The sequence below is a fragment of the Abramis brama genome (genome assembly GCF_963993115.1).
Source record: "Abramis brama genome assembly, chromosome: 17".
Taxonomy (NCBI): Eukaryota; Metazoa; Chordata; class Actinopteri; order Cypriniformes; family Leuciscidae; genus Abramis; species Abramis brama.
The window spans coordinates 17,193,077-17,204,907 of record NC_139979.1 but is presented as its reverse complement, the minus strand read 5'-3'; the positions used below and the strand labels follow the sequence as shown (position 1 = coordinate 17,204,907).

Sequence of the window (11,831 nt, the reverse complement as noted above, 5' to 3'; positions counted from 1 at the left end):
GAAAAGGTTTTTAAATTCCAATGCAAAGGAAAATTAGAGTCATTTTGTGGCCAGAAAAATAATAATTTTCATTTGTAATGCCATAGTTTACACAGTAGGTGCCTATATCTTTAATAAATATACATGTATCTACTAGTCTAGTTGCTCAATAGAATAAGGCAGGTCATAGCTGCTTGCTTATTTTTAGGTTTTGCATGTAGACATGATCAAACACTAAATATTTCAAATAATATACTTAAAAAAAGTTCAACACTCTTATATAGGCACACACAAGTGAATATTAATGCAAGAAATACTGAATTTAACCCAAGTAAAGTAAAAAAATAGTGCTAAAAAGGCAAACTGCATTCATATATGTATAGTAGGCTATATACACACGTGAAATGATATTGAATCAAGAATAAATAAAATAAAATTTGGGGTCACAGCTTAAGACTATAGGTGAATGTAGGTCCCATGGCCAAACTGTTGAGAACCATTGTGTTAGATAACCTAAACAAACAAACTTAAAAGGGATAGTTTACCCAAGTACAACCCTCAAGTTGTTCCAAACCTGTATGAATTTCTTTCTTCTGCTGAACACAAGATATTATGAAGAATGTCAGTAATCAAACAGTTGGACCCCATTGACTTCCATAATTTTTCTCCTCCATATTATGGAAGTTTAATAATCAAAGAACAAGTTCATACAACAGGTTTCATCATTTGAAAAATGGAAACAAAACATGATCCAGGTAGTGGAGAGAACTCTGGCTGCCAACACAAACCAAATGGACTTTATATCATACAAGCCCACATGATGGCACTGTAACCATGCAGCAACCACACAGTTCAGCTCAACACACAGCGGTTCCACTGCCATGCATTTATCCATTAACTGCTCCAAATTCCTCTGCCAAAACCAGCAGAAGGGAAATAAAGACACTTGTCTTAATGAGTAAATCAATCAGCATCTATGCCAAGTAACACAAATCCAGCCTTACTGTTCATCAGACTCTAGGAAGATGCAAGCAATTTGCCTGAAGCACCTCAGAATGAATTAATGCAAAATGACAAAAACTGAAAACAAAAGGAACATCAAGTTAACCTATAGATGGAGGGGAGGAATTTTTTTTTTACAGAACATTAAGACAATGTCTATTACATTTTTCAGCTTTTGTCCCTGAAGGAAAAACAAAACAAGACACTAGACACAGTGTTTGGTTTCTCAAAAAAGTTTATTTTACACTTCAAGATTTCTTGCTTGCAGTAGCAACCTGCAACAGATAAAGAAGAAAAAGATCAGGATTAAGAAACATCGTCACATCAGTCTGGTTATTTCCTGCACCCTGTCGAACCAAAATCCGTGAGAAACAAATCAACAGTGGAGAAAGATTTAGGAGCCATTCAGGTTCTGGTTGCCAGGAGATTAAGAAAAACATTGGGATCTATACTGACATTGTTTTTGCTCATGCCACCAATGAGAAGCCAATCATATCAACAGTGCCCTGGAAAGAGTCAGTGCAGAAAACACAGCCAAGGCAAGCACAACACAAGAAAATCACGTTAACTCATCTGAATTCAGCTCATTAAGGGGATCAGGCAGAATAAAATGCCGCCATACGGCAGCCCAGCGAGCATGAAATTCAATCGGCTTGTTTACTTCCTCCAGCATCGGATTGGCGCACAGCGGTAGCTCGCAGGGAAAGCAGAGGACCAACAGAGTGGCGAAACGCAAGCGAAGGCTTTGGAGGGGATGTGCATGCATTTCCTTTTTGAAGATAGTACTGTGTCCACATTAAATCAAAGCTACTGCAGTCAAAACTTAATTGTAAGGCCTTTTAAGTGAAAATAGGTTAATCACATTCAGTACCTGTAACATTTTAATTTTAAAATTTAAAAGTAACATTTTAATTTTTTAATTCCTTTAATTCATGTGAATTCTGAGAACCACCATCTGTTGTACAGTATCTAACTAATTTCAGAAGCCTGACTTGACTAAATCAATAGTGATTTTTTAATCCACTTTTTTCTTTTCTTTTTTTTACACACAAATGTTCAAGTTGACAAATACAGTAATACAATAAGCTGCTTCTTACCTGCCCAGCAATTCTGTCCAGGTCTCTGGTCCCCTGAGGGGTCAGTCTACGCCCACTGGGAAATGGAAACAATTGAGAATTAGTTGGAAAAACCACAATATAACCATGGATTTTTTATCACAATAACAACATAGATCAGGTGTGTCAGAACCTTCTTTGAGGGACAGTGTGCCTCAGTTTGGCTCCAATTTGCCTCAACACACCTGCCTAGAAGTTTCTGGCATGCCTAGTAATGATTAGCTGGTACAGATGTTTAATTGGGGTTGGAGCCAAACTCTGCAGGACAGTGGCCCTCAAGGAGCAGGACTGGACACCACTGATATACAATATACTCCATTGCCCCATTAGGAAAATTTGGCTTGGGCTTAGTGCATATATAGATCATATATAATCAAAGGCAAGTCTGCAGTCTACTCACCCATTGGGGTCTTTCTCCACCATCTTAAGGCCCTCAAGGGCCTGGAGCACTTTACGGGCCACGTTCTTAGAACCCACGCTGAAGTGAGAGGGGCACACGCCATTCCTCTTACGCCCACCGTAGATCTTGGTCATAGAGCCCACGCCAACACCTCCACGAAGGTACAGGTGACGCACTGTAGAGGCTGAGAGAGGACAGAGGGTCAGAAGAGATTTCTTCAGGGCAATGAAGGACAATAAAAGGCAACATGCCAAGAAACCACCAAATGCAAGTCAATTCAAACTCGCAGCAAAAATGCAACGCCCACAGCATAAAATCTCTAATATCAGTATCCAACTACTCAAACTCAGCTCTTAAATATACAGTGAGTCAAATCTTTGCTTGTTTCAGAAAGTCTAATCAGTTTCTCAGCACACACCAGAAACTGCTGACACATTAACAGGACAAGGTCATTAATAATAGAGCCCAATCCTGACACAATCGCTTGCTTTTACCATCCATTGTTTTCCACCAGATTCTCAGAGTAGACATTAAAAAGCCACTAAACTTTGTCATCATTTGAAAAACATGACATTTGTGCTTACAGCACAAAGCATTCAAATGGATCATCGACCACAAAACAGCAAAACAAAGTTAACCACACTAAAGACGAACTTAGACTGTGCGAGTTCAGACACTCGGGAGGTCGTGAGCTTAACATTAGTCGCGTCAAAGCAGCTAGAACAGTACGACTGTACTGCACAGCGAACCCTGATAATAACGTACTCTGCTCGCAATTCCTCTCACACAATGCAAGCCGCGACCATAACAGCATAAATGATCTCCATGCAAAATCTCTAGAGAAAAAAAAAGAAAAAAGAAAAAAAGTCTCCTCTCTTACTGCTAAAATTTGCATACCGAAAAGCTGGACAAGCAGTTCAATGCCTTCATTGCTCAAAACACACATCTTAACATATAAATGTAAACCTGCAACTTATGTGCCGAGTAGCATTAATGCTGTGAAAATATTTATATAATACAATATTAGTCTGATTAAACCACAAACCTTTATTTGATGGGCAATTCCACGCAAAACTGTCACATCCATAACGCCAACACAATGCCATTGTATTTAGTTGGCGTTATGGATGTGACAGTTTTGCGTGGAATTGCCCTGATATGAAGGCAAGCATTTGATTATATTTTCAACAGTTTTTATAATCTTTGGCAAAATGTGATTGAAGTTTAAACTGCACAATTATTGCGGTCATCTCAAATAATTGCGATTGGATCAAATAACCACAATCAGATGATTAACCAATCACGACAGACTTATATTTCTATCTGTCTGTTATATTGTTTTATACACACCACTGCTTCTAATTTATTTCTGAACCATTCACATCACACTAAGAATTTGAAACAATGTATAGTTTAGAAACACTTTCCACTGTATTTAAGCAGTTGGTTCATATTTAACATTTCTAAGACTGACACACTTGTCAGTCCAAATCCGATTGGAATCTGATCTAAAATGATTGATGTCCACACTGTGTATCACAACTGTTCAGATCCGATTTATGTGTCCATGCAGCTTTCGTTTTACGGAATATCTGCATTGGTTTCTATTGTAACGACGTTGCTAGAAATTTTACAACATGACAATGTGTAGCCACCTCGCTAGTCTACTGTGTCTTATGAGGCAGCAGCAGAACCGTAGGCTGGTATGCAACGGCTTTTTCCCGGACTGTCGTCTCCGTCGGTTTACAAACATGCCTCCCCCTTATATTGTCATTTTCTGCTCATCTGGCACTTTGGAATACAGACTAGTTTCAAGCAGCGACTTTCAGCTTGTTTCCTATAACAACGTTTGACATTTACGTTTTATGTGGTGTGAGGGTCAAAAAACCATGCGGAATCCGATAAGAGCGGTCAGACAGAAACATATTTCCAGAAATGCGATTTGAATAGGATTTCAAACCACATATGAATGTAGCTTGGAACGGATTTAATTAGATTTTTTTGCTGTTCACACTGCTAAATCTGATCGGATATGTACAAAAATCAGATTTGGACAGTCTGAAGTATTCAATAGCATATTACTGCATATTAAAATGATAAACAAACATTGAACTTTATTGGTATTGACAACACATGGATACCAATCATGTGTCTATTGCCAATAATGATACTTGATGCTTGGTACAGAATAACTGAATATAAAAGCTAAAATTACACTGACTTGACAAATGAAGATACTTACATGACTTTTAATAAAAAAATGCATATTGAAGAAAGGTTAAGTGTGGTACATGGCTAAAGTTAACGAAGGCAAAGCCAACATACTTGTTCTCCAGTATCTGAGTTGAGCATCTTTTTAAATTGTATGCATGTCCAAGAGCTCTTGTAAAAGAAATGGCACACTCACCAGCTCTGACGTAGAACCAGTTCTCATCGCAGGGAGCTAGCTCTTTATGCTTGGCCAGCTTAACAATATCAACCCAGTCTGGCACTTTCAGCTTCCCCGACCTGTCAAAACAACAGGCTACAAAATAAACTAAAGTATAACTTACATACACAACCCCAAAAGGGAGTCTCGAACAAAAACTTATGGACATGACTACAATCAACACTGAACACAGTTAAACTGACTTCTTGAGGAAGGCTGCCAGCGCACGGACAAACTCCTGCTGGTTGACGTCTTTCACTGTAACACCACCGCCTGGCATCTGAAAATCATAATCAATACTAAATTTAAGTCACATATAACTGTTAGGCCTAATTTACAGTTTCCTTTAACAAGAGCAAGTCGCATGTAAAACGATTAGCTAGCTATTAGCTAACACTAATATGAGCTACACATGTAAGAAAGTCTACGGATAGTGGGGTCTATTGCAGAGACAGAACACCACTCATTATTATTAATAGCCTAAATATAATTGTAAGCTTAAGTGTTCGGTTTTGAGTGTAACGTTAGTTGGGTGTTTGAAACGGCGTTAGCAACACGGCTAACGACCACGTTAACACCGAAGAGGAAAAAAAATGTACACAAACCAGCTCTATTGACTAGCAAATAAATTATACGACCAGTGTTTTAGACCATGTAACAACTATGCTTTTATTACTATTAACTCGCGGTATTTTTAACGCAGTTAAGTAAAGTAATGCACACTGAGTAGACCAGGCCTCAATACGACTGCATGGGCGCAGCCATTGGAACACCGGGGATTCTTAGCATGCGATCTAATTTCAATTTCTTTTAAAACTACGAGTCTCGTTTCAGCGTCATTTTATTGAGATTCGGTGTTAATATGATTACTGCTACATTACAAGTTGGATATAGGATCAAACTAGTGACACAAATGGGTAAAAGTCACTTTATAACCTAGGAAGATACGGAGTATGATTTACCTTGCTTGTGGACAGCAAAACGAAGAGGGACGTGCAGGGTTTCCTAGGCGTGTTAACAGGGGCTGGTCGCGTTTGTTATCGCGAGATTTGAACATGGTGCAGTGAGAGAGTCAGGGCCTGTGCAAATTTTGGGGTCTAGTAAGAATGTTTTGTAAACAAACAAAAAAAAAACGTATATTTAAGTATAACATTTTAGTGTAATATAGTATAAAAGACTATGTGTTCAGTGGGCACACATACATAAACATAAAAGCTCATAAAAGCAGTGTTTAAAAGCTTTTGGTTTCCATTTCCACCTACAAAGTAGGCCTACACTTAAATTTGAGACAAACATTTTGTCAAAACATTTAATAAAAAATCAACATAAATGTTCTATAACAGAGAGAGTCACACTGGGATGGCAAGTATTATATTAGTCAAGGGGGGGAAACAGTAGGCCTAGGCATGTCAGTAATCGTTGAAGCAGGACCCACAGAATAATTTTTAGGGATAACTTATCAGGGCTGCATTTCCCAAAAGCATCATAAGCCTAAGTTGGTCGTAGAGACCATTGGTGGCAATTGTTCTACGATCAGCTTTTGAGAACTTTTTCTTTTGAGAAACGCGGCCCTGGTCATTTTGCTTTTGTTAAAAAAAAATATATATATATATATATATTTATTTCTATAAGGTCAGTCATGCAGTCAGAAAATTCATCTCAACTTTCCCTTATTAAAACCTTCAAGGAAAATAAAATACATAGACCATTTTTCACCATCTTAAACTTATGAAGTGAGTGAAATTCGCTTCTGTCCACAAATTTGATCCAAATTTGAATTTATTTTTATTTCTGTTCTTTATGAATCCATCATTGTGCTAAATCTATCTTAATACTCAGCCACATTCAAAAATGCTTGATACATTGATTTTCAGCGTGTGTACGCAGTGATTATGACAATGCAAATTAACAAATGTGACTTTTTAGCTATTTTTTTTTACAAACTAACATGAGTTGAAGTGTATAAGAGTGGTTTTCATTATCAAAATACATTTGAATGCATATAATTTTTCTTTTTCAGCTGTTTGTAAACAAACTGACTTTCTTCGACATTTCGGTAGCTGAACATATAGCCTTTGATTTTCAACAGACCAGTAAAAGGTTTTTTACACATTTCATGCAGTGAAATAGAAGCTAACAATGCTCATTCAAAAAGGGGTTTTCACAGCAATGTCATAGTATAGTACTGAACAGAGGTGTAAAGAGTAGCTGAAAACCATATTTCATTAAAAGTACAGATACCTTACAATGAAAATGACTTCATTTCAAAGTCACAACTCATAAGTTACCAATTCCAATACAATTTAAGTAAAAGTCTTTGAGATTCTGATTTGAACAGTATACTTAAGTATTTTACCTGTGCTGAATGTATACTCAAAGATCCCCAACACCTAAGAGACATGCCAGTGAAGAACTGAAGAAACAGTTGATTTGTGAGGAGAGCAACCATGTTTATTTTCTAAATTTGAAAAAAATGAACGCCTGAAAATTGCAATAAATCAAGGTCGACACAACAAAATCTTAAATGTCTACAAACACTCAAGTGCTCAAAAAGGGTGTAAAATAACTTTTTGTGATTTTTCTTCTTCTTCTTTTTTCAGGTCATTAGATTGTTTGGAGCATAAGAAATTGAATAAAGACATTTTTGAAAAAATTATATTTTATTCCTATGTTATGCTATGTCCTCTGTAGAGGACACCATGCAGGATCCATTTATTAAGAAAATTAAACGACATGAACAGGCAAAAACAATGTGTTTATTTTTTCTTTATTCACCAATCAATTTTTAGGTTTCAAGCTTTTTTTTATCCAAACTTTGAATAAAGATGATTCACAACCATGTTATGAAATACATAATGAATTATTTGATTTACCATTTTACTTTATGCTAAATGTGTGTAAACATGGCCAACATGGCCATAAATGCCATTCCCATTCTATGCAATGCATCTATACACTATAACTAATTTGCATATTAATGTGTTCTTGGGGCAACATGTAATGGAAAAAGGCGTGTAATAATGGGAGTAATAATTAGGAATATTTTCACAAGAATATTGATTTATAATTTATTTCCCTGTTCTCTTGTTGTGTCTCTAAAATGCCTGATATGCCATGATGTAGTGTCCTCTACAGTATCAATGCCCTGCTTTGTAACAGAAAGTAGTAACACTTTACAATAACAGGGCATGAATAATCATGTACTAATACGTGAATTATTACTTCAACATGAACTCATGATTAGTTAATATATGAACTAATCATGAACCAATGAAGAGCAATCCTTAACTATGACTCAGGCCAGCTGACAGTCTTGCCTGGGCCTGGGACGAGATAATCTTAGATGGGCCTCCCGTGCCCAGATCTCTCCTTTTCCCTTTCTCTTCCTCTCCTCTGCATTAACTAGGCCCTATGTTAACAAATACAACTTTTGATTTCAATAATGTAGGCTATTAATAGCCTAAATATTAAAATGAATATTAACAATGCTGTAGAAGTGCAGTTTATTAATAGTATGTTAATTAATGTAGTTAACTATAGTTTAAAGGTGCTCTAAGTGATGTTGGGTGAAGTCACTTCTTGTTGACATTTAAAGTATTGTCAAACAAAATGGAGGCTAGCAGGGGGGTATTCCAGAAAGCAGGTTATGTGACATACCCGGGTATGTTTAAGAGTAAGTAAGCGGATAACCTCAACTTTCGGTTCCAAAAACGGAGGTAACTTTCAGGGTATGTTAGTAGTCATAGCAACTCACTCTCTGAACTTAACCTGCTCCGGAGCAGGTTATGTTCCAGGGTTTGTTTGTTTCAGAGAGGTGACAGAGCATGGCGGGCCCTTTTGAAGACGATCCAGTGGATGTGGAAGCACAGATAATACGAAATCTTTTCCGCCGTGAGAGGGTGATACGACCACGTATCGATGTGTTTTCGTATCCAAATGAATATGCGGGAGCGTTACCGTTTTTCAAAAGAATCGTTAATTTATTTAAGAAGATTTTGAAACCATATATAGCAAACGTGACACATCGCGGATTAGCGCTTAACACGGAGCACATTTTGTGCATTGACCTTCGCTTTTTTGCGACGGGGAGTTTTTTGTATAGCCTACAATAGGCGATGCAGAGCATGTGGGAAAGGCAACTGTGTGTAGGGCTGTTCATACAGTAGGCCTATGCATTGCACTCAAACGGTTCCTACACACTTTTGTGTAGTTCCCTGGCCATAAACCACTGAGGGTCATTAAAGAGGAATACCACAGAGTGGCGGGTTTGTCCGTTCTATGATATTCTATGACAGACCATTTTAGTTACATAGCACTACTTAATCTATCCATACTGTATACAGTCACAATAATTTTAAATGTTTCTAATTATATAACTTTCAATTTCAGGGTTCCCAATTGTGATTGGGTGCATTGATGGAACCCACATTCCCATTAAAGCTCCTTCAGTCAATGAAGGAGACTATGTTAATAGGAAGTAAATCCATAGCATCAATGTGCAGGTGACAATAGATTTTTTGGGTGCTAAATGTTTGGGTGTTTAAACCATTAAATCACCCTCATTACTGGTCCCCACTAACTAGGTAATATGTGATGCGTTGGATGCAACCCACCTCATCACTAATGTTGAAGCCAAATGGCCAGGGTCTGTATAATTCTACACAACTTGTTCTGAGCAGTCTGTAACTTACTTTTGACTCGTTTCGTATAGCCATGCACTATACCAGAAAGTTGCCGCATAATCAAAATGTGCTTGCACTAATGCACCAGCTAACATTTTTAAGGTTTGTTTATCTAAGTAAGCAGCCTGTCTTGCTAATAATTTTATTTGATTACATACTTTGGAATGAACTACAACAGCCATGCTATCCCCTGTCAATTTATTATCCAAAGTACATCCTAAATATTTCACTTCTTGTTTAGAAGTAATAGTCAAATCTCCAACCCTTACTTCTAGTTTGGAACATTTTCTCAATTTAGCCGCAGAAACAAATAAAATAGCTTCAGTTTTCCCTAAATGTAAAAACAGCTTATTTTGAAAAAAAAAAACAGTTGGATACTTCCGCAATCTCTCTACTTGATTCACTTTTTATTATTTCTTTCCTCTCATCAGTAACAATTATTGTAGCATCATCAGCATATAATAAAAGGTAACTAGAACAGGCCATTTTTAGATCATTTATGTACATTAAAAAAAGTAAGGGTCCCAATACTCTACCTTGTGGTACTCCACAAGAGATGGACAAATTTGTAAAGTGTTACCCAGAAAGTCATATTCTGATTTAAAAGGTTTTCCTGAAATGTTGATTTTTGACAAACAATTTGAAAATTAGTCAGATTTAAATGATAATTACAAAATATTACCAATTTCCATAAGAGAAGTTTTTTCCATAAAAAAGTTAGGTGCCATGCAAAATGTAAGGAGTAATTGCATTACTCATTATAAATGTATTGGAGTAAAGCGCAGGCTATATACACTTATTTAAAAATGTAGTCAAGTAGAGAGTAAAAGTTGCTAACATCTTTCATTCTCTGTAAAACTAGCCAAAAAGATACTTAAGTACAGTAACTAATTACTTAAATACTTTACACCACCATTGAATAGGATTAGTTCACTTCAGAATTAAAATTTCCTGATAATTTACTCACGTCATCCAAGATATTCATGTCTTTCTTTTTTCATTCAAAAAGAAATTAAGGTTTTTGAGGAAAACATTCCAGGATTTTTCTCCATATAGTAGACTTCAACGGTTATCAACGGTTTGAAGGTCCAAATTGCAGTTTCAATGCAGCTTCAAAGGGCTCTACACGATCCAAGCCGAGGAATATCTAGCAAAACAATGGGCCATTTCCTAAAAAAAAATTAAATAAATGATATACCTTTTAACCACAAATGGTCGTCTAAACTGCTTGAAACACAGGTAAAACTATTTATTTCTTATTAAAATGTTGTGACTTTTTCTTAATTTAGGGTCATGAATGTGCATACAAACTTTCGACACATGACCCCCTATGGTTTCCATGCAATTTTCCAAAAATCAACCCTTTGAAAAACAGCAAAGAGTCAGGTAAAAACAGAAAACCTTTATATCATGTCAAAGAATAAAAATAACATACAAAGTGTGACTTAAGTTTACTCAAAATTGAAGACTCGTCCTCTGAATCATCCTGGGAGAATCCTTCATATTTGTGTCTCAGTAAAAATAAATAATTTGACCAGATGTTAGTTTTTGGATCTTAATTAGACTTTTGAAACACTGAAAATAAGTGTGAGAAACACATTTTAACCTCACAAATGTATGAGACCCATACATAACAAAAGGTAAGGGGTCTTTTTAACAATAGGAGTACATCAATTCTTATTATAGCCCAAGTATAGAAAATTTTATATTGGCAAATTGCATGGAACACAATGGGGGTCATGTTGACCCTTAACACAAAAGGCATACACATTTTTTTCAACACAACAGGAGGGCCAGAATACTTTTCTAACCTTAAGACTGTCTTGTGAAGTTCAACAGACATCTTGTATATTAGTACAGTCTGTTTTTTCCTCAAAGAAAGGCAGTGATGCAGCCTTATTGAGCCATGGTAGAAATCTATCGTTTCATACCCTGCTGAGAACTGAATTAGTTCATGTGCATCGACACCTAAACTCCCAAACAGATAAGCGGTTCCTCTCCCCTTCATTCTTCTTTCTACCCAATCATTCCTGGCATTTCTGTTTACTTAAGATAGAGCCATGGCGTGCGTAAATCGGTGCTGGTGCATGTCAGTCGCAGACTGTGCATTTCTAAGTGTGTATATGTGAGCTGGGGTCTTTATGTGTTCCTGAATGAGATTGATGTTTGTTTATGGTGGCGATGCTGCCCTTTGTACTGGCCAAATGGAATGGGCAGTTCTGCTC

At 36.7% G+C, this 11,831-nt stretch overlaps 1 protein-coding gene across 1 annotated transcript; it reads right to left on the bottom strand.

Moving 5' to 3' along the window:
• Window positions 1-1,198: 1,198 nt before the first annotated feature.
• rps19 (ribosomal protein S19) lies at window positions 1,199-5,946 on the bottom strand. The gene is made up of 6 exons (XM_084089344.1): window positions 5,887-5,946; window positions 5,128-5,204; window positions 4,904-5,004; window positions 2,497-2,680; window positions 2,079-2,133; window positions 1,199-1,256 (listed from the first exon to the last, which is right to left on the bottom strand). The coding sequence occupies exons 2-6, from the start codon at window positions 5,202-5,204 to the stop codon at window positions 1,230-1,232; spliced, it is 444 nt and encodes a 147-aa protein (XP_083945470.1). The 5' UTR covers window positions 5,887-5,946; the 3' UTR covers window positions 1,199-1,229.
• Window positions 5,947-11,831: the final 5,885 nt, after the last annotated feature.

Bases quoted from the DNA above. Each gene is read 5' to 3' on its own strand.
- rps19 (XM_084089344.1), bottom strand. From the start codon at position 5,204: ATGCCAGGCGGTGGTGTTACAGTGAAAGACGTCAACCAGCAGGAGTTT. The intron at 5,005-5,127 runs GTCAGTTTAACT...TTGTTTTGACAG, and splicing joins CTGGCAGCCTTCCTCAAGAA to GTCGGGGAAGCTGAAAGTGC. The intron at 2,134-2,496 runs GTGAGTAGACTG...TCCATTTCCCAG, and splicing joins GTGGAGAAAGACCCCAATGG to TGGGCGTAGACTGACCCCTC.